At 36.8% G+C, this 27,794-nt stretch overlaps 1 protein-coding gene across 1 annotated transcript in view; it reads left to right on the top strand.

The window, feature by feature from the left end:
• The window catches only part of KCNH8 (potassium voltage-gated channel subfamily H member 8), a 178,060-nt gene that overhangs the window by 102,899 nt on the left and 47,367 nt on the right, over nucleotides 1-27,794 (top strand). Inside the window, exons 6-7 of the mRNA XM_074150168.1 lie at nucleotides 2,852-3,009; nucleotides 8,105-8,312. Of these exons, the coding sequence (XP_074006269.1) occupies nucleotides 2,852-3,009; nucleotides 8,105-8,312 (366 nt within the window). The remainder of the gene's footprint in view (nucleotides 1-2,851; nucleotides 3,010-8,104; nucleotides 8,313-27,794) is intronic.

Raw genomic sequence — 27,794 nt, 5'->3', positions numbered from 1 at the left:
GGACTTTGACAGTAACTTCTGCATGGATTGTGTGTCTGCTCTATTTAAGTACCTGTGTTCATGAAAAAGAAGTTTTTATAAAAAACTGGATCTGCTTTTTCCAAATGTAGGCAATGCCATCCCTAAGCATGTGAGTTCTGTAGGTACCACTCTCCAATGCTGTCCTGGTACAGTGAGAGTCAAATAATTTCCATTTTTAATGTTCTTTTAGTACCAAAAGATTCTAAAATAAAATTCTGGAAATGAAAAATTGCTTTAATATAGACTAGTGGTAATCCGTGCTCTCTCGATGAGGCAGCATTTTCCATTGAGCTTTTATAACGTGTCAGGTTATTTTATATCAAGTTGATTTACTCAGTTGAGATGAACCTGGTCAGATATTTTTTCTCTTGCTCTGATTTACAGTGCTTTACTGTAAGTCTGTGTGTTGGTTGCCCTCATTATACTATCAACATTGTTGAAAAGTCTCATTTCCAAAGCCTTTTTCATTCAGAAGTAATGGCACAGAATTTAAAAACTGCAATAAAAAAAAAGAGAAAACATGGGGGAAAGTGAAAAGCAATGTTCTTGATAAATGGGAAAAATCAGGAAAGTGGAAAAATACCTAACAACCAGAATGTAGCAAAACCTGGCTAGTTTAACGAGAGCTGCATAAGTGTTTACTTATTCCATTTTCAGTGTACATGTTCTATATAGGCATAAAGTCTTCAAATTCTTGATTTTCTTATAAATCATAGGGGAAAAAACTTTTGATGCTAATTTTTGCATTTTGCTGTCTAGGTTGTACAAAATGCAAATGGGACAAAGCTTACTCGCTAATCTTTTTATGGCACTAGTGTTAGCAATACTTTGTGTGTCGTGTTCTGAAAAATCTGTCATTCAATTTTGCTGTCTGAGACGAGTCTGTTTGTTCAGGCATGCTGATCTTTGCAGGTATTTCTCATACGCTGAATAAAAAAATGCAGGATAAAAGTTATATCAGAAATTAGGGATTCATTCTCACATGTGTCTAGCAGGAAGAAAAGTTCTCAGGCCCCAGAAACTGCCTACAAAACCCGAGAGCAGATGAATCTACTACTCCTACTAGTAATCCTACTATTATCCTCTTTTTAGTTTAAACTTGATTTGCATTAAAACCAAGTTACAACACTAGTACTGTTAGCTTTCATCATTTTAACTATGAAGAGACAAAAGTTTAGATAACTTTAATTTTTAGGACTCCCAAACCTTTCTTATTTTCTGGGAATGTCCTGATTTGGAACAGGTTTACATAGAACACAAGAAACTAGCTATGAGGAAAGGAAATATTTGCATCTAAACAGAAAAAAAATCCCTTGAATAGAATAAAAGAACTAAAATACTTATATTTGGTGTTTATTTCCATTTGCAAAAGGCAAAGAGGTGGGCAAGAGGCTGAATTTCACTTGTAGGTGCTTCCATTTGGCGTTTCAACCTCCTCTTCCCCAGAGGCTGCAAGAAACATCTCTTTGGGCAGCAAACACCTCCCAAACATCTGCAAGCTCGATGCTGTATATGGTGCAGAGCCAACTCCCAGGAGCTCCTGCTGTCACCTCCCTACAAGAGCAATGTGTAGAAGAGGCCACTGAAGGTGTATCTTCTTGTGCATCATCTAGCAGAGAGAAGGGAGTCAGTGCTGCCATACCTGCCATAAACAGAGGCAGAGAGCACAGGGAATGCAGTTCCCTCCTTGTAACACGTAAGAATAGGCTACCTAGATCACAAATAACACAGTTGACAAGTCTATTACACACTGGACTAGTATCTAGGAAGCTGCTTCTCATAACTTGAACATTAAAGAGAATCCACCGGCTTTTAGGCTGCCAAGACTATCACCCTGCAGTTGTTACTTTTTAATGAGAAAAAAGTCAATCACACTCTGGGTGTCTTCCTAACACTTGGGACCACTTCTTTCTCTTTTATGAGATGGCCTTCAACATGAGGCATTACAATTTGCAAGGCAGCAGGCTAATTATCTTGCTCTAAAACACCAGCCTTGATGGCTGGCTGCACTCTTTTCTGACATTGTAAAAGTTATACAAGTAGTTTTCACTAATGTTGGTAGAAACTGGGTGCATAGCTCGAGGACAGATTATAGTCTTTGTCTTGTAGGACATGAAAATAATTGAGACTCTGTTGTCAAGACCTGAGCTTTTCTTTGAGTGTTAATGTGTTTTGGCAAGACATGTCAAAACTATAGCTCATATTGAAAGACACTCATCCTGGAGTGTTAGATAGGAACACGCAAAATGCACAAGCCACCAAGAAATTCGTGTCTCCACCATAGCCTAAAAGCCATTTTTTTCAAGTGAGCTCAGCATTTTTCTGTTGATAAACAAGTGGTTATCCTTGAGAATGACATCTGTTCTCTGTGCTGGACAGTTATCGCTATAAGAAAGTTTCAGTTACACCTTTTAAATAAAATAATTAATGATTTTTTTATCTCAAAAGCAACATAAATGTGGTGGGTTTTTTGCACAACAATCATTCTCATTTTTCATTGAGAAAAATACTGTACCAGTATTCGGTATTGCTTAAAGAGCAATATGGGTTGGGTTGTTTTTTTTTAATTCAAGCTCCCTTTGAAATCAGTGAGTTTTAAATGTTTTAAACATTCTTTTTATTCCTTACAAAGAATACCTTTGTGCATAATTGGTTTAACTCTATGTATGTGGATCTCTTACCACTATGTTTAACTTCTTTCTGTATTAGATTCCTCATCTGATTTTTGCCATGCATAAGAAAAATAGTCAGTGTTATGGTGGATTCCTGGTGTTATCCCCAGGAATCAAGAAATCACTGTCTCTGATTCTGTCCATTCTTTGTCAAGCAGATATTATTTTAAATTTCCGAACAACATATGTCAGCAAGTCTGGCCAAGTTATATTTGAAGCAAGATCTATTTGTATCCACTACGTGACTACCTGGTTTATCATTGATTTAATTGCTGCACTTCCTTTTGATCTCCTTTATGCTTTCAACGTCACTGTGGTAAGTACTAACCTGTCTTTTTTAATTGTTCTTTATTCAAGAGGGGTTTGTTGGTGGTTTTTTTTTTTTCTCCAGGTCTGGAGACTAAAACTGAATGAACTAAAATACCTTGGTATCTTTTTCAGCTTTGTAGTTTATTTTCATATTGGATGCTGAAGAAAGCAATACAGTGTAATTGTTCATGTTGATTAAAAGTATTATAGGATTGGGTGTCATAGTGGCCATTCATTATGATGAAAAACACATATATACCATCTTTTTTAAATTCAATTGTCCTTGCTTTGTAAACAGCTGTACCTATTTTAGCTTCATGTTTTCTTACTGTACTCAAATACATGTCCCTATGGCTTTTGCTCTCTTATGCTGTGTAAGTTCAATTAATTTTTCAGGACTCATAAATTGTTACTGTGGTAAAGTAAATCATTGCTATGGTCAGTATGGTCAGCATTCTTCACTCAGCTGGGAATCTTCTTTCTCTCAACCTCTGTGTTTTAGTGAAAAAATTACAACATGATTATGAATTTTTGTGTGTTCTAATATCTATTAGTTACAATTGTAATTAACTTCGACTTTGGTTTCAAATCATATTTTTTAGGAATATAATGACAAAATGCTTAAGCCACTTTGAAAAGGTGTGGATCTGATGTTGGTGATGTCGTAGTCTAATGGGTTGCATTTATAAGGACAAAGGTTTTTCTTCTGATAGCCCTGTTAGATTTAAAAGAGTAAGAATCTACTTAGGAAAAAAAAAACCCAAACCCAACCAAAAAAAGGCCAAACAGCCCCCTCCCCCTCCAAATCAGAAAGTTTAATTTTGGAAAAAAAAATGTTGGCAGAGGTTTCTCAATTTTGTGGATTTTTCACATAAGAGACTTAGGCTTTTAAGCTGTGCACTTTCTAATTCTCAGAATTTTGATCTTTTGTGAACACATGCACTCAATCTCATTTTTATTAAATGTGAATTACAGACAAGTACATAGATGATAGGATAGGCACATGTCAGAAAAAAACATAGAAGAACACTAGACAGCAAGCCTCCCATGTAAAGTATCCTCTTTGGTTTTATCATTTACTTCCATTTCCTTTGGTGATCTCCCTTTTCAGTCCATTTATTACATTAGGAACTGTCGATCTGATGCTAGTTAGTAGCTTTTAAAACCAGACTCTTAATAGTTCCACATTTTTAAATCACTTTTTTTTTTTTTTTTATAACCAGTGGGTTATAAGAGCCCAAACCACGACAGTAATCTATTTAAATACGCTACTATCTCAGTTTATCCCTTACATTAAAACCAAACAGCCAGCATAACTGTGTTGCTTTAATTTCCATTAAGAATTTTCATCGAATGAAACAGGTCCGATCTTTTCCTTCAAGAGAAAATTAAAAAAAAAAACCAAAATTGATTTTTTTTTTCCATTCGAAAGACTGATATGCTTTCCATACTGAATTCTGGAAAATAAAGTATTATCCAATAATTATTTCTACAGTTAAAATGTCACAATATTAAAAATGCTACTATAACATAATTAATACACATTTCCTATCTGTTGTACTTTTAAACTTTTTTTTACCCTAATAAGATCACTAATATGGTGACTAAGAATACTCAGGGACATTGAAATGTTCCTCTGTTAGTAGTGGATCCTTAATGAGATAATTAATGATAGATGAAGTGCTAACACTAAGCCCCAAGTAATAAACGATATATGGCCATGTTGATCTCGAAATTGACTGGCAGACAGCTCCCTGCATGCTCCCACAAATACCTTGTTAAAAGTTTTCACAGGCTCCAATCTGCTTCCTTTGGCCCGACTTTGGTAGCTAGCTGCTATATGATAAAGACCACTACACAGCAGAGAGTCAAGGGCCAACCTTCTTTTCTCTCTGGTAACCGAGAGCAAATCCAGAATCCGGGAGTCTGCACCCCGCGTTCACCCCAGCAAACTCGGTCAGTTTGTTCTCTGTATGATTCCTCAATGGGAACACAGTGCCTTACTATATCATATTTCTTATCGTGCCAAGACTTGGCAACTGTTAATATAATCCTCAAGATAACAATGACTATCAAGTGTTTCAAGAGCGGGGGGAGGTGTTAACCACATTCCACTGTTTTCAGACTTTATGATTTAATAAGCCATTTCCTCATGTCTATTCTCAGATTTTCACTTCATCGACTCTCAGATGTTGCCTCAACAGAACGGTGAGAAGGGGCATCAGGCATCACTCCTTTGCTGTTCAGGCCCCGTCACAAAGGCCAAACCTTTAGGGATGCTCTAAATTCTGCGAGCTATAGGTATAGTGCCATACATACTTATGTATGTATGGCACATAAACGTCATCCTCCAGTTGGAGATTTGTGGATTTAGAGTGCGTGAAAAAGCTGAGATCTCTCACCATCCTTGGAGATATTTTGAAAGAAAAAAGAGTGAAGCTGTATGAGTTGGCTCTGCCGTGTGACTCTTTGGAGGTCTGAGACCTCAGGCACGTTCCTGCCTAATGTCAGTGCCTGCTGAGACCCCAGCTCCTTCCATCCTTGTATTCATGTGACATAAAGGATCCCTTAATCTGTGGAAATGTGGTGCAAAATGCTGTCAAAGTAAAAACCAGGCCATTAAGCACTAATTATAATGATTGAATTTGTTCCTCTCTGAGTAACTATTGGTGGTTATAGAGCAAGAGTATCATTTTTTTGAGGAAAACCAACTAACCGAGCAGACAAAAAGGATTAAAGATCCTTGCCAATAGTAATTTCTTAAAATGTATCATGTTTCCTTACTAATTTCTTTTTGCTGTAGGAGATGATTCTTCCAAGCAGAGAATTTCATCATTTCAGTTTGTAGCAACTTTATTTTTCAGTTTTTCTCAGTACTATGCTATGATTGAATTTGTGTTAGTTTTAGATAAAATTCTGTCTCTATCATTTTGACAGAAAAAGGTTAACCCAGCTAGTCTAAAATGATTAGCTAAATGAAAAATTTAGATGGTTTTATATCTGTGGGCAAAGCAAAATCTACGCAGGCACAAGTATGAGTGCTGACTCCTCATTTTGTCTTTCTAAATTTGTGACACAGAAAAGAAAGCTGCCTGATGGCATTTGAGGTCTTCCAATGACAGATTGGACACAGTACAAGAAGAGCGTTTGGCATGACTAATGAGAAAATTTGGAGTAATTACATATGATTAATTACATCTGTGTTCAAATTTATGCAGAAATTATTGTGAAATAAGGCGATCTTTAGGCCTTAAATTGAAACGTCTCCACATTAAAACAATATTAGATATCCGATTCACTGTTTTTATCTCTCAGTATTCTATAACTTGATAAAAATGGTCAGAATTTAGTCACAAGTGATAACTGGCAGGGCACACTTATTGTCACAGCCCATTTCAAATTCCTTATTTGTACGAATCTAATAAAAAAATAAATTCACCTAAGTTATTATTTGGTTGTGATGTGGTAGATCGTAGGCAGCCATGTAAAGATGAAGATTCCAATGTGAAGGCAACAGTACATACACAGTCATTATATATATGTTTATATTACTACAAGACCTTGAAGAGTCACTCATGGTAGGGATCCCTTTGTTAAGAGTGCAACAAAACCATGTTTGGTTCAAACAAGCTGATGAGAAGAAAAGGAGTATTTGCGAAATTAATTACCACAGGAAAAGAGGCAGTTGGTACAGTGGCACTACATTCAATTAGAATAATTATATTTTAATAGTTGTATGATTATATTAATGCAAACATGGCAATTCCTTTAAATATTTTTCAGCCTTCTGACCCAGACTTGCAGATATTCTTGTTCTTAAGGCCACAGACGTAACTAATTTCACTGACTTCTTGTAGATGACATAAGATGGATAAAAGAAATACAAGAGAAGACCTTGTAATTGTTTGTATGCTCTAATCAGATCTTATTCCTGACAGCAGTGAACTTCAAAGTATTTCTAAAAAGTGTCATGTTTTTGTTGATTTTCTTTTTTCCCCTGCTACATAAATGAAAAAAATGTAAAGGTTCTTGAGGAAAAAAAATGAAATAATGGGCAGTAAATATTGCATGAAGAAGCTCATGGGAGAGTTACTTATGCACTATCAAAACTGTAGTAGCAAAAAAAAAAAGAATGCTTGTAGATTTTTTATATTCTTTTTTACAGGTTTCCTACCTACTTAATTCGTGAGACTGGAATAAAATTGATGAATTTTTAAATCTTCATGAAAAAATTTGAAATACCCCGTGTTGCAGAGTTTATCAGCCTGGACCTAACTCTTAGTGAATGCACACCTATAAAATTCAGATTTCAGGTTATTAGTTTTGGTAACAGAAACAGAAAGGTTTAGCTTCAGGTTATTCCGGATTAGCAGAGGAAAAGAATGGTGACCAAGCTGTGCTTTTACACCTTCTTTTCAGAGAGCTCATTACAGTGTTCTGGGAAGGCTGTGGGAAGACGTGTAAAGTTTGATGTCATTTTTCTAGCTGATGCATGTATCCTGTATCAGCCAGGTACCTAGTAGGCATTAATCCTAACGTCTCATGAATGAAGAGGAAAAAAAGCTTACTGTTAATGAAAACTATGCCTATTTAACCTTCAAAATATTGAATTAAAAATATTTAGGATCTTAATCTGCATATTGTTTGCTAAATCTACCCAATAGCTGAAACATGAGCCAAGTGCAAAACTGGGAGCTGTGCAAACTGGTGTGGATGTAGGTTGAAGTATGCTCTGGAGGCAATGGGGTCATCCAGGAATTGCTCACTTTGTGCATTGCTGCATCTCCTCTGAGGCCAGAGCCCATATATTTCATAAACTGATGTACACCTAGGGTGCTGAGCACATTGAGCGCTGCTTTTGCCACATGTACTTGAAAGTCAATAATATTTTAAGTATTTAAGCATTTAAACAGTAGCATTAGAAGTTTTAATACAAGCTTTCTTGGACCCCAGCTTAGTACAGAGCAGTAAACAACTACGTAACTGAATGATGAGTGGGCAAAAATTCATAGAGTTTTAGAAGAGTTTCCTTTATCGAAACAAGAGAACTGTGTGATAGAAGTCAACCACTGACAAGTTGTTTTCTCTCCCCGTGCTCCCAGGTTTCTCTTGTCCACCTCTTAAAGACAGTGCGGTTGCTACGCCTCTTGCGTCTCCTTCAGAAGTTGGATCGTTACTCCCAGCACAGCACAATTGTTCTCACGCTTCTCATGTCCATGTTTGCCTTGCTTGCTCACTGGATGGCCTGCATTTGGTATGTCATAGGGAAAAGGGAGATGGAACAGAATAACCCCCTTACTTGGGACATAGGTAAGTTCTTCTTTCCAATAGACATGTATATACATATGTATATATATATGTACACACGTGTGTATATATGCACATATACATATGCAAACATATAAAAGCACACGTACAAGTCACTCAATATTTCCTGTTTTGTTTAATCTGATACAATTATTTAATGCAGTTTGTAGAGAAAAGGAAGAGATTTCTGCTCTGAATTTCAGGTCAATGTGAAAAAGAGGGTTAAAATCAGAAGAAAATGGGGAAAGTAGAAAATGAGATTTTTAGGAGTGATTCAATGTTTGGGAAATTGAAGATCTGGATAGGAAAGGGCTATATACACTGTGTAGAGGAGTAAATGAGAAAGTTCATCCTGTTTTTGCAAATTATGCAAATTCTTCAACAGAGGCATTCCCTTGAGTGAGCTGATTATTCCTCACTATACATTGCAACAGATAGGCCCTGAAACACCTTCAAGTTAAAAACTCCCTTTGGAAATATTGTCTAGCTGGTTTACAGGCTTTTCTTTTTTGCACAGCAGATGAGGTGTTTATCAGTGGAGAGATGCTTTTGAAACGCTTAATTTTGGATCCAATGTTTAATTTCTACCCCAGCGTTCATTCTGATTTCATTGAGTGTCCCAGATTGACTCTTTAGATTTTAAGCTTCTCCTTTTTTGTTTAAGGTTTATTAATAATTCTAAGGGTTGTACCCATGTTTGATGGTACAATGGGGAAACAACATACCTAGCCTAGAAGCCTGGCATCACCAGGTACTTGTACACTGTTGAAGGTGTGTTACGTGCTGGTGCAACAGCTGATACTCCACATCTTCCCACATGGGTCATTCTGGCTTTACTGTAGAGGTGCATTTCTTTTGCTGTCTTTCTCAGATGCCACATAAATATCAAGCATCCCTTTTTCTCCTTTTTGTTTCTGGTTCCTTGTGTTCTATCTTTTTAATTCTACTTGTATTTACCTTTAGCCTAAATCTATTATGCGTTCACTGAAGCAGGAGAGGAAACAAGGCCAGCAATAAGATTAATTGGAAGGGGGAAGCCCTGATAGTTTTCTTTATGCTGTTAGATACTAAAGACATGATTAAAACCCATATGAATAATTTAGAATATCTAATTATCTGTGAGAGGAAAGAATGCATGTATCTCTTCATAAACAAAGAGTATTTAATGGTGAGACAGTTTCCCAACAGAAAAAAAAATATTTGGTGGGGGAATGATGCAAACACCTGTGACCAAAGGCTCAATGCTGTGCATTCAAACTGTAGTATGCCCTGTTCTTATCTCCTTTAATTTCTTTCTTCTCTCTTCACCCCATTACCCTCTATATAAATACCATCTAATAACTGTAAGCCTGAAGGAAAAATTACAAGCATGTTACAGGTGCCTGACCTCAGATGAGGTGAGGATGCTGGGTTAGAAAGAGGAAAAGAAGAAAGAAAGTCCAGTAAATACATCTCTCCAGTCTGTCCATAGGTTACTGAAAGCTTTGTGGAGTCTTTTTATTCTTCTAGTTGGTTGTTTATTTCTCCTTCCCTTTGTAAACCAGGTCTGTGACCTGCTGCTGAACTCCTCATGGAGTGCCAACCTCTCAAAGACTGCAGCTGTAGGGGAGAATACACAAAGAAAGCCCGCTGTGCACAAATTGGTCCAATACTGCTAACAGAAAAACAAATCCAGATAATAATAGTAATAATAATAATAAAAAGAAGAGCCTCTCTGGCAGGAAGAAGCTATGAAGATGCAGTTTATGTAGGCCACAAATGATAGCTGATTTCAAAGCATTCATTGCAGTCCCAATGATGAGGATGGGCTGCATTCTTGCTCCCTGGTGGGGCTGCTGGCCGTGCTCCCCATGCAGCCTGTCCCTCTCCCTTTTCTCTGAGCTGAGGCCGCATTCAGGAAATTCTCTTCATAACCCCTGGGGCTCTTGGCATTATTGCTATGAAAACATTAACTTTCACCCCTCAGTTTTGTCTTCTCTTGGGCAACAGCAGTAATACGCAAATGTCCCAACAGCCTCATTAGAACAAATCCCCGTTTAACTGGAGCAGAGCCATTTCACGGAAGTCTCATCCCACAGAGAAGAGAGGCGTATCTGGGTTATCAAGCACTGATCATCTTCTAGCGGGCTTCCTAGGCAGGAACTGCTCCTTAAAAGCCTCTCACCACTGGCTCATCTCAAAATGAGACCCGGTGACCTTCCCTGGACAATGGAAGGTCACCGGCAGGCAATGTACCTCCCCAGAGATGGGACAAGACACTTCTTAGTGACAAAAGGGCTTCTTTGTTGAGCTTAGAGCCTGTTTTCATTTTAAGTCTGTTCCAAAAGTGTGGTTTTGCATTTTTGTCTGGAAAGCTATGCTTCTACCTTCATGAATAGTCTCTAAAATATTTAGGTGCTATAAATGTATAATAAAAATTATACTGCAATGACTCCGGCAAAGCTCCTACAGATATTAGTTCTGTATCTGTCAGAATGGTTATTTCTAAGTTCTTTCTAGAACTAAGTTAAATGTTTTACGGCTTTGGAGATTTGTTTGGGAATTTTTTTTGTTTGGTTTTTTTTAAGGGAAACATTTTTAAAATGTTAACATAATAGAAATTTATTTAAAAAAAAAAAAAGAGCTTAGAAAACTCCAGATACCTGGCATGAAGCCACTGTTTTGCAAAGACCATTTCAACTGATAAAATTTTTGTTTAAGCTTTTGTGTCACATATATGAGCAGAAAAATAAGATTATGTAATTTCTGCAATCAGTGCAAATTCTGTTGCTCTCCCCGTGCCAGCTACTTGCTGGTGAAACGCAATGAAGTTTAGTCTTGGCCCTCTGTGTGCTATAATTTTTGCTGCTCTGGTGATACACAGCTGATACATAGAGTAGCCAGCCTTTCTTTTCACCTTAAGAAAACTTCAAATGACCAGTCTGCTAAACCTCACAGCATCCATGTAGGTGATATATTAAGGAGAGAATGGTAGGTGTGATTTAGAGTACGAGTGCCTAAGCAAAGTAAAATGAGATCTGGAGATCATAATAAATCACAAACAAATAATGCACACAGGAGAGAACTTGCTTGTGGTATAATAAAGATAGTGTTATTGTAAGACACTGAGGATATTCTGTTCTGCTCTATGAAGGCCTCAACTGGAAATTTTTGTACCATTTTGGAGAGCATGTAAAAGATTTCTTACTGCAGGCAAAGCAGTATAATAATCTTAGTCTTGTATTTACAGGTGTTAATTTTTAAAATTTTAATTTTATTACATTGATATCAAAACAGGAGACTCAAGCTTCCACCAGTAAGTCTTATACAAAGTTCATTCCAGGTGTTAGGAGGCTTTCTAATTGGTAGAACTAATAAATACAATGTAAAAAATATAATTCCTATATTTTTATTAAAAATAATGTGTCTCTCCATTGGAAAGTATGCTTTTTATTCTTCACTGAGTGTCTCAGGTGTTGTCCACCTGAAAAACTGGTACCCTGGGTATGGATGCTGCAATGCATACACCACCTGAAATACAGGGACAGGTTTGTTCTAAGGAAGGGAAACTGTGCCTGGAAGAAAAAGAAGATTTCTTTGCTTTTTATGGTTGCTTCTGGTTTTGGGGGGAGAGGCAGAGGGAGAAAAAAGCTTTTAGCAACTTCCTTACTCCATTTAGTGCTTCCTCAGAAAGCCTGCAGCACAGATTTCAAGACCAAGGTTTTGCTAACACTTAAAGCAAGCATGTTAAAGCTGCAGTACTGTTAACATCATACTTTGGACCTTGCTGTGCCATCAGATATGCACCATAGCCCACATCTCACAACATTGACTTTAGTGGGAGTAGCATTTGCTTCTGTGTATCTATTTCTCTGGGTAATTTAAACAAATGAGGTGCTTAATTTGCATTTGGATTAGGGCAATGGGAGTGATAAAGCTCTCCCTATGAAAATACCCAGAACCAAAAAGTGTATTTGCTTTGTTCTTGCTGGGCCTAATTATAAGCCTTTATTTTATTTTTTGTCCTTGTTCAGACAACATTCTCATTGCAAATAGTTTAAAAACTTGGTTATATTCACAAATTTAGACACGTAGTTGCACAATGAGAAAGATGTAGTATCTGGGAATATTATTCATGAACTGTCATGACGTGGTGGCATTGGGATATATACCAGTGTAATATAATGTTAAAATCTGGATCTCTTGCTTAGCTCTAGTATTGCTATTTTAACTGATTATATGAAGTATTTGGAAGATATGCAGTATGGGCACTGTTTTTGGGTGCTAGAAACCTTTAACTCAGCAAGGTCTTCCATCTCAGGAAGCAGTTGTTCCACGTGCAGTGGTTTGACTCTAATGTCTGGCAAAAACGTGAGTCCTGGACTGGTCATTCCCACCCGTCTGAGACAGTTGTACACTCCTTGTCCTGCTTTTCCCTTCTAGCATTTTCAGATCCTTCTCTGTTACGTTCCACCTTGTTCCCTGCATTTGTTCTCATTGGTGAAACAGATCCTTTCCTGAGATATGATGTGATTTTCAGCAACCTGTAAAAATAAGATTAATTTTCTGTTAGGTGATACGGAGTAGAGGCTAGACTCTGTTGTGGTTCCTGGCTGATCCTACCACTCTAATTCCATTGACTTCAACACATTGGCTCTCATTTCTATAGGTTTAACTGGTATCAGATTTAGGCATAGGTTCTTTATTTGCTGTCTGCTGTTTTGAAATAGTATATACCACACCATTCCCCTTCAAGTTCTTATCAAATATGAGAAATGACTTTTCGATCTGTCTCTACAGGAAACATAATATTGAAAATGTTTCCTGTTGCTAAAGGCATTAATTCTGTGGGAACCATATGAGCTGTTGAAACTCAGCTGTCTTGAGTGTAGTGAGGAGATTAGGAGAAGGCCAAGAGTCAGGATGCTGGTTCCCTTAGATAGTCTAAAGCTGTCAGGTATAACTTGTGTAATTGTCTTGAAAAAAAATCCTCCCTGTCCACCAGAAAATCAACTGCAACTTTATATTAGTCCACCCACAGTACTACTTACAACATTCTGACTATGGAGGAGTTGTTATCAAAGCAAAATTAAAAAACAAAACAAAACACACACACACACACAAAAAAAAAACAACAAAAAAACTCCCTGTGCTTTTATAAAAAATAAAGTATATGTGTTTACTTTGGGACAAGCTTTCAAATCAGGTCTGTAAAGGTTATTCTTCAGTTATTTAAATCTTTATTTCAATAAAATACCTTTACTCTCATCTCAGGATTTTATTCATTTTTTATTAGTTTTATAATTTACAGCACTTCTGAAAAACAGAACTCAGTCATGACTCAACCACTGTACATTCCCGTACTCTGCAATAGGAAACTTCTTCTCCCTCCCCTCCCCTCACCCCATCCCAATTTTGTTTATCACACACTTGCAGTCAGAGCCTTTAAAGGGACTTGGATGCCTGGCTCCCAGTGAACAACTTATACCCTGAATTAGCTCTCAGGGTGATGGGTGGCAGATTTAGGTGCAGAATGAGGTGCATACCAGCTGAATGGAACCAGCAGAAAATGCTGAAAATAGGGGTTTTCGGTTAGGCCCTTTCAGTCGAGGTTTATATGACTCATGTTGGGTTGCAGGGAAGTTATAAGTCCTTTTCACAGGTACTTAAGGACATGTATGTTTCATGTAACAGAATTTAACACAGAAATCCCTCAAACAGTGTTGATCCAAACTGGTAAATGTAGTAGAGTTGAGTTTTCTGAAAGTTTACCTGTTTGTTCAGTGCTACACCTGTGCTAGTAAAGATTGCCCCTTTCTGCAGCAGTTGATGAGCTCCTCTGAGTCTGCACAAGCAGCTTGGGTTTGTCTCCATCTGGAGCACAGAGGTGAAGTAGGTTGTTATGGAGAAAAACAAAACAAGAGGCCACTGATTTCATTTGGTTACAGAAGCAGGGAGAGGCACTGTTGCTGAAATTCGCTTTTCTTCAGCGTGGGGTTCAGGCACTGGAACTTCTCTCTGAGGTATAGAAGATACAGGTACAAGGCTTTAAGGTTCATATCTTTAAGAGAGCACCATATCCTGGTATATGGGTTACTTCATTTGGCTTTCTTTCTGGGCAGCTCCCTTTCTTGAGTCGTGGTTGCTTTTTTCCTCCCCAAACTGATGTGATTTCCACAGAGGAATAGCCTATGCCTGAGTCTCTAGCCAGTCTGCAGTGTCCAGGTGAAGATAGAGATGAAGGTTTTAACTCTCCAACGCTGAGGAGAACAGAGATCTGAAGTCTTTCACATTTCTTTTTACTAATGAGGTATTAGGTGAAATGACAATCCACATACTCTTTTGCAATTAAATTTGCTAGAGCTTATACTATGGTGGGTGAGAGAGGAAGAACAAGAGTTCACAACTACCTTCCCCACTGAGTCCTTCAGTGGATTTAGATGCAAGGGGCAAGGAGACTGAAGGATTCCCACTGGGTACAGATAGGAGAGATGCTGTGAGTGTCTTGATCATGCAAAGATGATGGCACGTCTGGCCCAATGCAGAAGCTGGCTGATATGGACTGTCCAAAATGTGGGTGTCTAATGTCTTAGATGAAAACTTTATGTTACACTCTGAGCTTGGGTTCCTAAACTCTGTCCAAGTCCTTTGTGGCTCCCCAGTATCTTCAGTCTTACCAGAATTTTGTAAGTCAGCATCAAGCTGGAATATCCATTAGGAGAGTCATTGCCCTGGAACTCCCTCAAGTTTCAACAGCTTGGGAAGTTTTTGGTGCTGGGTAGTTTTTTCCAAGCTTATGCTAAGGCATCTGAGGTAGTCTTCATTAGTTTTCTTAAGATCCTGAGATATTTTGCCAGGAATTCTGAAGGTGCAGTTTTAAGCATATCCTTGACAAGAGATACTTGTGGCATTGGTACATTTATTCATGTTAAAACTCAGGCTATCTTCTTTTCAGAAGAAAGACTGGTTTTAGGTACGTGTATCTGCTAGTTCTTCCTCAAAGAACGTATGTTAGTGAGCTAACACATGTTTCTGGTGGTCTTGGACCCAGCAAAACCATGGAGAAAGTAAGAATATAAATAATTGGAAAAATCAGCATAATTACTCCCATTCTTGGTCAATATAATTTGTTAAAACAATAATTAGTTGACTCTTGACTCAGTATTCTTATGTTGTATTAATCCTCATAATGTAGTGTAGAAGCAGGTGAATATTCATGTATCATGAAGTTTTTGCAAAGCAGTTTAATTACTTAAATGGCTAGATGTGACAAAAGATTTGGTATGAAAGTTGGGATAGAGGCTTGGGTTTTATTTTTCTTTTTTATATATTAATTGTCTTAGCTATTAATGGTACCGGATTATTCTAGCTCTGTCTCAGTACAATGTTTCCTGCTGATAGAGAATTAATAAATTTGGGTTTGAGTGTGATGTGAGCAGTTTTTACCAAATCTAAGTTTCAAAAAACAGAAAAAAAAGTATAAAAAATAATGAGATTTTAAAAATGTGTAATTGTCAGTCTGCTTTTGAACCCTCTGAGATTCCTATTTTCAACATATTCTGAGCACATCGGTGACCAGGAACTTAATTTTAAAAAGTTATGAAAGCTGAGATTTTGTGTGATCACAGATCTCCAGGTAGTGGGACTGTCAGGAAGATCAGCTAACGAAAGACAGGTGTCTTTTGTTAAGGAGTTAAGGAATAATCAGGTTTTGGACCCAGTTGATGTGTTTGGTGCATGCAGGTACCTGTACCTACTTCTGGATTCCAGACCTACCTTCTGGAGTTTGAGTCTGGACCTATGATAAAACAGCTTCTAGTGGTTTCAACAAATGTTCAACTTATTATTAATGAACTACAAATGGAGTCTTGGGAAAGATCACAGCTGGCATCCACTCTCACACTGCCAGGCAGTTTGCAAGGTTCAGCCCAGGTCCCCAGCACTCCCTGGTCTGTTTTGATCATGTCTGTCAAGCAGTTCAGTTTGTTTCGTTGCATTCATAGAACGAAGTGGATCCTCTTCTCGGCCAGAGAGAGTACTTGTGAATTTCCAAGGCTCTTGGCCAAGAAATCTGTATTCTACTATAGAATATTGGTCTAGTTTCACCCCTCCAAACACTCACATCCATCAGGTTTGGATTGGCATGTGTAGATTTATGAATCCTTGCAGGGGTGGAAACAATTTCACGCTGACTAAATTGTGCAGCACATCATTCACTAGCCATGATTAGTTGCTCATTTCAATCTGTCATCTCTGTACCCGAATGTTTGACTTTGATCTCTCTTTCAGTCTGCTTGGTTATGTTTTTGATTATGGGGATTCTTAAATTTTTATCATTGGTAATAACAGAATAATATCAGAACCCGTTACTTTGGAACAATGGTCCTTTCTGTTTTTTAAGAGGCAACTTTAGGAAAAAGAATTGTAAAAAAATACAGTTGTGTCATGCATTAGTGTTGATATCTTCAGTTTAGTAAAATGGATTATAATGCTCTGTTGACCTGGGGTATCTGTGTTGAAGGTCCATTGTTGTGTGGAATATACACACCTGTATACTCACCTGTTTCTTTTGTATGTTGGGGGGGAATGAAAATTCATTTCTAATTAATATATGAAGGAAATGGTTGATGGTTACCACTTGTGAAGTATGTTGTGGCATCAGTATTTAAGACACTCAGCCAACAGTTCGTGTTATTTCTTGCAGCGCTTACATGAAATAATTAGCCCCTGGATTGTGATACACAAATAATAAATAGGAATAAACTAGACAACCAAAACAAGATGATTACTTTGAAGCTCTGAAACTTTTTAATGTGTTCCTCTCACAAATAATTACAAACAGCACTTGTTACAATGTACATCCTTTGAAACAGACAAGGATGTACCACAGTACTGAAGCATTTTACAGTGGTGATGATTTATTCTAAGGCAGTTGAAACAGAAATTTTAAACCCTGGGAGAATACCTTCCACTAGAAAGCTTTTAAATATTTGCAAAGGCTTTTTTAATCCTTTTTTAAAACTTTTACTGAGTTTTACTCCTCAGTAAAAGTAACACTTTAATTGTACGCACAATGTGTACGTTTTCCATGAATTAATGTTCGAGGTTCAAAATTTCTAGTCTTGTAAGAACTAAAATAGATAAATTCATTAAAGTCATGAAGAAATTAGAGTGAATAAATGTACTTACTTGTTTCAAAACAGCTAAAAAATATTTCTTTAAAGTCTTCTGGATATCTTACCTGAATTATTGAAACAATTCTGGTGTAGGATGCTATATATGAGGCCCAATTTGGAGAAGCTTACAGTCTGAAATATTTATGAAATAAGAGTTTTTCTTTTAGCTGATTGGGTTACACTTTTGAATAAGTATAACGAGGGGAGGGAAAGTTCATTTTTTTTTTTAAAGAGAAAATCCTATTTGCAACTAATCATAGTTTTAGCTCAATTTTTAGTACAAGACGAGCAGAGGCACATAGTTTTTCACTCATTTGTCAATCTGTTAGAATAGACACAGAGAAATTTAACTTCTACAAGGCAGTTTTATACACACAACTGTAATTAGCCGGACATGTGCTGGAAGTGTGTGTGGAAACCTGTTTACACACGGTAAGACCTCCACTTACAAATGAAGGTCTTATAAAGGCTTGCTGAAAAACCTGGCCCTACTTTTCTGCCTGTTTTATATGTAAAACATACTTTCCAGGAAAGGTTTTCTTTATTAACATCCCTCGTTTCAGACCTGTGTATAGCAGACCATTTCAGGATTTAAAATATAAATTTATATTTTGAAATATCCATAGAAATTAATTATGTGGAAATAGTTCAATTTTGCATTTGAAAATCCAAACTTCTGTTTTTGTGATGGAGCTGTGCCAAATCAAAATGTCATTTGCTGAACTGAACTGAAACTTTTCCTTCACATTTAGCTTAACGTTAATTTGTATTTCAGCTGCTTTGGGCCTTAGTGGGTTTTATTCTGCCATTCTTCCCTGCTGTTCTTTTCTACAGGTTCAGTTCCTTGATTAAACTATATTTTCCTTTACACACCATACTTTGCCTTCTGATTGAACAATTTTAGCAATCACAAAATACCCCAGGACTGAGATACCCCATTGGATTTTCAGTCCAGAAAAAATAGTGATAAAAGTACCTTATTAAAGGGAGTGTGAGGTTTTTATGTAGTCATTAATACATTTCCAAGATTTTGTACCTAGGACAAAAATTTTAGACAATTTTTAACGTGAAAAGTAAAAATCTGGTGTGTGGATGAAACCCCTAAGATTTGATAAAGTTGGAAGTGTCCTGCTGCATCTAACCTCAGATTACCTACATATCGTTCATTAATTCCACAAAGCAGTTTTTATATCAGTGGAAAAGCTGTATCTGGACTAATTTCTGCAGCTGTAACAGAAATTCCCAGTGCCACATGCAGGGGTGAAATCTGCTTAGTATACACCCCATAAGAGGGAATAGTCCCAAGAGGTAAAATAACACCGTGATCTTTCCACGTGGCTTCTGTAATGGGAATACCATAGAGTATAATTTATTGAAAGTTGCAAATAATGTGCATAAAAGCCTTGCTCAGTCAATTAGAAATTACATCAGAGTCTTTAACCCTTACCTGCTGTACTTTGAATCGAAGAAATGTTGGCTGGAGAGAACCTTTGGGGTTTATTTAGTCCAGCCAGCTAGCTGAAACAGGACAATCACCAGCAATAAATCAGGTCAGACCCAGCTTGCTCTATCCAAGCCCTGAAAACTAGCAAGAGAGGCCTCTATCTCTTTGGGTAGCTTGTTCTAGGGTTACACTACCCTCCTTGGAGAGCTATGTACCAATTTGCTAAAACATTAGTGTCTATTGCACATTGGTGTAATAGGGTCTTTTGTTAGGATTTCTCAGAAATTTCTATGTCTGGTTTCAAAGCTCATGGCTTGACTGTTCAAATTACAATGTCTCAATCCAGTTTAAACCCACAAAACCTTTGCTATATATTTTGAAATCTTTTCAGCATCTGCTTCAATATTTGATTGGACTGCCTCTTTCAGCCCCATCACATAGCTAGAGATCCTAGGGTGTTAGAATAGACATCCTGTAATGACTAAAATTGCTTTTCTTCTCTTCTATGGCGCAAGCATGCCTTACTTTTTAATCTAGAAACATCCTTTGTGTATTTATTCATCCTTTTTCCTGCCCTTTAACTGAGCAGGTGCGTGATAAAAGAAGGATTTTCCTGCTATCAGAGTAGAAAATAATTTCCATATAAAAATGAAGAATTATTCAAGACTCTTTTCTTGCCAGACTTTCTTCCATTCTCACATACCTTGGAAAATATTTGTGTTTCTTTTGTACTTTCAGGTGACAGTGCTTAAAGTTAACTAGTAACTACTTTTAGCAAAAGAAACAGATGTGGAGTTGTGAGAGTATGTCATGGCATTCTACAGTCTGTAAAGTTTTACACAGGCCAGATTCTGTAAAACTAATTATACCTAACTATTCTAAATAATTTGTCATTGTCAGATCTAATATAGATACAGATAAAAATGCTAATGGTTAGGATTTCCCTATGTCATGCACTTCAAAAGACCTGTCAGATCTGCAGACACAGGTGTTTTATTTCAGTACTGCTGTCATTTACACAAACTTGAAACATATAGTGTGCTCTCCCATTAAGACACTGGCTTTCTTCTTTATTTTTTATTCCTTTTTTACATCAGGCCTTCATTACATTGCAAATTCTTGTTTTGATATTATGTTAAGATACGATCTGGAATAAAATATAACCTGTTGTTGATTTTTCCATCACAAAAGCCAAATACGTTTGGATCTCAACTTCATTGATTCAAATGACACATAGAAAAAAAAATACAAATTCAAAAATGTTATTTAGATTGTAGGTTCAAGGATTAGAAAATTCAGGCAAGGCAAGGGCAAATAAAGTGTTAATACTGTTTATCATATGGCTGCCTGACTGGGGCAGGGTCCTGGTCCAGAAAGCAACTCAGTGGCTCCTGAGGTAAGAACACAGAGGAAAAGATTTAGATGATATTGTGAAATCTATGGAGCAAGCAAGGAGAGGATTGCAGCGAGGGTTAGCATACTTAGCTGTTATCTAACTAGCATGGATGCTATTAGTGTAGAAGACAAGGAGAAATGGATGTCATGTAGACTGCAACAGTCTATACCGACCCAAACTGAACTCCATACTGTCATATCGTCCCCTGTGTGATTACACGGGCCAGGCAGGTGAAAACTAGCATGGTTTTGTTGCAATTCTGCCATTACTCTTTCATTTGGAACAGCCTGCCCAGGGAGGTGGTGGAGTCACCATCCCTGGAGGTATTTAAGAAACGTGTAGACATGGCTCTTCAGGGCATGCTCTAGTGCCCGGGATTGTTGGTTTGTGGTGAGGTGTTGTGTGTGAGGTTGTGGGTGTGGGGTTTAGTTGGTGGGTGCTTTGTGCTTTTTTTTTTGGTGTGGTTTTTTTTGTTGTTGTGGGATTTTTTGTTTGTTTGCTTGTTTGTTTGTGTGTTGTGGGGTTTGTTTGTTTGTTTGTTTTTTTTAATGTGGTTGGACTCGATGATCTCAAAGGTCCCTTCCAACCACTAAGATTCTGTGATTCTGTGATTCTGTGATTTGTAGTTAGACCTACTAGGGGAAATAGCATCTGTGCTGAGGCATCCTCCCCTGTTTTACCAAGATGGGAGGCTGCCTTTGAACAGGTAAAAGCTGCTGAAAATTGTCTTGATTGCTGGAGTGGAGGAGTCAGCAGGAGCGGGGAAGGTATTGACTCTCGGGTACCACCTATTGCATTACTCAGCTTTGAGAAGCAGAGAGGACTCTTACAGAGGAGTCCAGAAGTAAACAACCCCACTCTTGCAGATTGCTAGAGGTTAAACAGGCAGTAGGAAAATACATGTAGCATATTTCACTGCTTTTATAAAAAATATTGTCCTCTTGAGATCTTGCTGTTGCAAATAAATAGTATTTTCTTTTACAGAGATTTTAAGATATTGATTACCACTGTCATTGCTCCCAGGAGAATCTATTTACAGATTCAGAGTCAGGACTATTAATATACTCCCTGTTAGGACTGAGAAATTGCCATGTAAATAAAGTACTGAGAGACTTTAACATGAATTTGTCTGATGGTGAGACCTGAGCAGGTGAGAACATCAGGGCAGAGGTGAGATTAATTTACCAACCATGCCATATTGCACACATACAGACCCAAAGTTTTGCTAGCAACCTTAAAACCGATATTCTTCAAGGTTTTGTTTTGTGGGATTTTTTTTTTTTTTGCGCATTTTGATAGTAAAGGTTTCATTGTAACGTAATCTGTATGGCTTACGGAGGAGGATACTTATTTCTTTAAAAAGACAGGAATGTATCACCTGTAGTAGCTCAAACCCCTTTTGTCATGTTTTGGCCTCCAAACAGTTAAAACTGCAAAGCAGGTTTGTAGCACTTCAGCTGACAGCGTAAAAAAAAAAAAAAAAAAACAAACGTCATTACCATTAATTTTATTGCAACAGTACCTGGGATCCTAGTTATAGATCAAGACCCTCTTGTCTCCATTGCTGAATTAACACAGGATAAAAAGGCTGCTCTTGCCCAAAAGGGTATTGCACTCTAAATAGAAGATAAGAAAGGCTCTAACAGATGGGTATAGACTGTTGGAGCACAGGGAAGCAAAGAGGGCAAAGACAGACATGCTCTTTGCTCTGAATCGACTAGAAGCACTAATGTTTCTAATTCCAAGCTTAGCTGCAAGGCATTTGATAGCCTGGAAAAGGACAGTAACAGCCAGTTTGCCTAGGGAGTAGTAACGTTAAATGCTGAGACTCTTTGTGAAGTGACAGTGTGACCATCTCCTTAAAGGAAATGATTTGCAAATGATTTATATATTTCTAATGATACGTTTGCAATTTTATTTCTTAAATTAGCTCTATGTTTAGACTTGCATGTTGTAATCTAAAAATTAGGTGAACATTATAAAATATTCCAAAAAAGCAATTAATTTACTTATGTTATTAATCTCTCTTAGTTAAGAACCCTAAAGAAAATTATTTGGGGGCTTTTTTTGGAGGAGGGACAAACCAGGATATTTTAAAAAAAATAAAAATAGAAGGTATTTGTCTTCACTGTAAATAAATTAATGACATTAGAGCCATTTATAAACTCGTCCTAGGAAAATGAAAATTTTAATTAAAATAATTAGCTATATATAGTTCTTTGTATGTATTGACTGCCACAGTCATGAAAAGTTGATATTGAAAATACCCCTATCTCATCCTTTCAATGAAGTGGGGAAGAGAAAAAAAACCTGCTGACTTGCAAAAGCAAGAAGGATTTAAATCTCCCACGTATCCAAATATAGCCATCTGACAAGTTACTGTTGAGAAGAGCTGTACATGCTTACCACAGAGAAGAAGAGTTTCCATACATTTCTTTTCTAAATTTACTCACTGTTTGATAAATGAGACTGAAGATATTTATGACGTAGTTCTGCAGGAATGCGTGTGCACTTATCATGTGCATTGGAGCTTCTACACAACAGTAAGTATAAATGCTTAGAGAATGATAATAAAATATCAAGAGGAATGTGCTCCTTGCAGATCTGCTGAGTTAGCTCTTAAAACTCATACATAGGTCTTATATGTAATACAGTCAGGTCTCTACCTTGCAATAAACTCTACAGTAAGGGAAACCTTTATTGTGTTTTTAAAAATATATCTTTCCAACATTGTTTTCTAATAAAATGCTGGCATTACAGGTATTTCATATCAGGCCTATTGGTCTACCACTTACAAACCATGAATGTGCTCAGGACTGATCAACCAGGGAGACTTTGGGAATCGCATTATAATCCATGCACCTATACTGCCTTCACTGGGGTGGATTACAAGCTTCCCATGGGATAAAAAGTATCTCTTCTTGCACTTACAGCCTTCCAAAATGAAAACATAAATTGTTTAACAGACCACACCTTGCTGATGACAAGAAATTAAATGCTCCCCGCAAATGAATGTTGTCATTATCTCCAAGGGGGCATCAGTTTTACCCTGAGAATACAGAAATTTTACTTTCTTATTCTAAGCAGCTATGCTTGCAATTTGAGTTGAGTTTTGTCAGATAATTAAAGCTTAATTGTCAGGTTTTCAGCACTTCTGTGGGCTCAGCTGTGGTTTTGTTGTTATCAGCAACATTACAATTAGATCTTAGATTTTTTTTCTTTTTTTAATCCCTTGACTCAGAACTGCTTCTTCCTGAAACTACTTAGTTCATTGAATATTTATTGCACCATGAAAACTTCATTTTCAGTGAGCACAATGGGTCAATATCTTGTTATGACTTTGTCGAGTTACATGAGTTGAAGGTCTACAAAATGTAATTATTTTTATGATAGCTTCTAAGTATATATTCAATTAGAAATACAACAGCCAATTTATTTACAAAGGGTATTAGTCACAAAAGAATTACATAGGATGTTACCTTTCAAATTGAATTAATTTTTGGTAGACTTGGCAAAGGTTAAGCTTGTATCTAAAAATGCTCTAACCAAAGAGAGTATGCATTTAGTTTGGAAAACTCCACAGGTTTTAAAATTCTTTAAAACATCTGTCTCACTGTATGTCTCTAGATGGTTAAAAACTTTCCCTAAGGATCTAGGAAAAGATACAGTTTCCTCTAGATCAGTATCCAAGAAGAACACCTGTCAATGTACCTGCAAAGGGTACTCCATCATTTAAGGCAAACATTCAAAAGGAACCGGGTATGAGGTTAACCATTTCACCTACATGCCTTTGACCACAGAGGTTGGTGTGTACTAAGTGTACAAGTCTCACGGAGCAGTGGGGCATACATGGACCTTCAATTTTTATCTTTGTTTTTCTTTTCTCACTGCACTGTGTCCAAGTTCAAACTTTCTCTGGATGATGTTACAGATGCTTGAAAATCAATGGTAGAATTCCCACAGTCTAGCAGAGGATTACAATTTCATCTGGCGTATGTTCAAATCCTGATTTTTTTATTTGATCCATAATAACTAGAAATTAACTAGATGCAAAGATATGGCCCAGATCTCAGCATTATTAGAAGCATGTTTGTGCCTTGGATTTTGGCTCATGCCCATCTCTTCATTTGTTAATTTGGGAAGAGGAGTAATGAAATTTATATCAAATTTCTCTGCAATGGAAGTCAAATGGCATTTTAATTGAATCTGTCTATTCCTAGTGTCCACTTCTAGTATGACAATGATCCTAAAATTTGCTACTCATGAATCTTCATGTATAATTTTGGAGAAAAGATGTTTCATCAGGGTTTGTTTCTGAGAACGGCATGGTTTTGAAACTCTCAACTATTCTTCTTTTCATTTTAAAATATTATATTTCTTGTCATTGCCATTGTTTGCAAGCTCCCCAAAATATGCTGTTAATGATTTCACATGGAGGTTTAAATGATATATATATTGCACTTAAGTGAACTAAGGCTTTATTTTTGTTTATGCTTTAGGCTTTAAAGAGATGAACATCTCAGATCTGAAGCATGAAATCTTCTTACAAAATTTGTCCTCTCCCCTCTAAAGATTTTATCTACTTAATAGAAAGAGTCACAGAGTACTTAATAGAAAAAGGGTCATTTTTTTCCTCTTTAATTACATATTACAGTGATTTTTCATGGTTTTTATTGTCTATAATTTGGGCATTCATCAAGAAAAAGTGTATAAACTTTTATATATATCTGTAGAAAATATTCTGTAGTTTCCGTCATGGCAATATACACGTGCGTCACTTCTGTTGACACTTAAAAGTCCACTGAGCCCAAAGGTTAAGTATAATCTGCTTGTACAAGGTTAACATAGTTAACTCTTCATTATCTGTATAAACTGGTGCAGTAAGTGCACCAGAATGGTACCAAGGATTATGACCTGGCCAAAGAAAAATGTGGGAAAATATTAAAATAGACATAAATTAGATCTTAAAATATACAGGTAATGTGTCATCAGTCTCTTTCATACCTATGTAATGTATCTTTCTAGTTTAAGAAAAATATTATAATAAAATCTATCATAATAAAGAATATACTCCATTAAGGACCGCATTTCACAATACAAAAAATAAGAAAACACAGTTTAAAATAAATTATTTTGGGAATTACTTTAATATTTTTAAGCAGAATTTCAGTGCTTGAGAAAAATGTTAATGTCTTTCCTTTATCATATTTGTTTTCTGTCTCTTTTTAAGTGTCTACTGTTTACAGGAAAGCGTGTTAGCAAAATAGAGACCAAGGGGAGTAGATTAATGCTAATGGTTCCTCATTGTCATGTGGCCATTATGTTTATGTCTGTTGTACTAATATTGAAGTCTTTCTGATCTAAATTCCATGCACTGCCACTTAACTTTTACTTATTTTGAATGTCAACTAATTCTCTTGTTCAAATATAGCTTCTAGGCCAGAGCTGTTCCTTTGTAGCCTGTAGTTGTTCACAAGTTGTATAGATGCATCTGGGGTTTCCTCTTACACATATAACTTTATTTATTATCTTCATTTTGAAAAGAGCATAAACTCGTGTGCTGTATTTTACTACTGTGCAATTATGCCACTTGGGCACACATGACGGAGCTGCGTTTTCATACTCCTAGAACCTGCAGCTGTGTGACACCTCTGGCATTGTGGGGGTTTCTATTTTTATTAGATATTTTTTTCTAATCTGTGTAAAAGGAAAGCCTGGTTCATGCTTTATTTGTGACCTGGTGCAATAAGGTCTGCCGCATTTGCAGAATAAATCAGAGAGTTTGGGTCTACTTTTTAACTGGAAAAAATATCTATCTGTTTTATAGAATAAATGCTGTAGGAAATTAATGCCTTAGAAAATGCAACTATTTTCTAAGTTGTTGAAATGAAGTGCCAGACAGGATATTGTTATGTTAAGTGTCTGGCGTATAAGGAAAACCTAAGTAGTAGTACTGAATGAGTCTGCAAGTCATAGGGAGTGATATTCCTGCTCAATGCAGTGCAAGCACCAAATTGAGGGGAGACTGAGTTTCTGGATGTCCAGTAAAAGAGATAATGTGTTTTACATCTGATTATGAAGTATGCCATCTACGGATGCTTAACTGCTTGTTTATATTTCTGGTGATACTTGAGCACTTCCCAGAGACAGGTAAATGAAACTCAATACAGATTCTTCCAGCAATTTTCATAGCCTAACGGAGCTGGATATCCAATTCCTACTGACTTTTCCAATGGGACTTGATTACTTAAGTGCTCTTTTTCCCTTTGAAAAATCTTCCTCTTAATTATGCTAATTGATGCTTTAAAATGTTTTCAAAGTCACAGAGCTATATCTAGATAATGCTAATTCAGAACCAGACAAGATTCACAACGCTAAATTCTAGGAAGCTCCCTCTGACTACAAGGTATATTTATTTTTCTCTTCTTCCCTGAGGGCAGAAATTAACTATGCAAGTTTGCCAGAGAATCTGCTGAGAGCTGTTACCTACAGGAATCAAAAAAAGTAAAAGGCATCAGTCAGTTACGCTATCTCACAACTATTTCCATTGGTTAATTAAAGTATTTACAGCCAACAGTATCTTGTCTCTACCCTCAAATGGAAAAAAAAAATGTACTGCTATCAACAAAAATCTAGGAAGTATAGATGATCTGGAAGATCTTGCAGCATTTTATATACTTTGGCTGAAACTTCATCCTATATAATTTCTTCAAAAGGTCCTGATTAGAATCATCTTTAACAGTCAAAATAGAAATGAGAAGCTGTAAACATGCCCTTATCTACAAATCCGAGAAATGTATTTATTAGGTTTTCTCTTCCAGACATACATTTCCTGTTCCAGATGTCATGGTCCATCTCTAGAGAAAGTTACCTAATAGCTTTTCTTTATATAGTGGGCATTTTTTTAGCAATTGTTAACAATTGCTAATAATTGCTAACTGTTACTGTTGTAGCTCAGTGATAAGCCATTCATCTTACTGATTAAGATCATTTGTCTGACCCTCAGTTATGCCACAGAGCTGGGCACAGAGTGCTGAACTCGTCTCAGATAATGGTGTCCTGGCCAGAAGTGCTTGTTAGCAACTGTAAAATGCTAATATTGTATTTGGCACTTTGATAGTAGAATTATACTAGAAATATTATAGAGACTTCTACTGTTTGATACAACGTAGACATTTATTTTTATACCTTACCTCTGTAGCAGTAATGCTCCCTTTAGGAACAGTGACGTCTCAGTAGGGTTGTGGTTTCCCCTTGATAACCTTGAGCATAAAGTGTGCCATAACAGAGAAATGAGTTTACATATATCTATCAATTGAAGAATGGAGTCATCTACCTTTTCTGGATAGTAATGAAAATATATTTGTCAGAAAGTGAATCTTGTAACGTTTCATGCAAAGTTACAATAGATGAAGTCTTTTTTTCGTTGTTTGATAGCTGAAGCTGAGGTGGAGAAACTTGCAATCAGATGCAGAATGACCACCAGTAAA

Source organism: Numenius arquata, chromosome 7 (assembly GCF_964106895.1).
Source record: "Numenius arquata chromosome 7, bNumArq3.hap1.1, whole genome shotgun sequence".
Taxonomy (NCBI): Eukaryota; Metazoa; Chordata; class Aves; order Charadriiformes; family Scolopacidae; genus Numenius; species Numenius arquata.
This window is presented reverse-complemented; position numbering and strand designations above follow the sequence as displayed.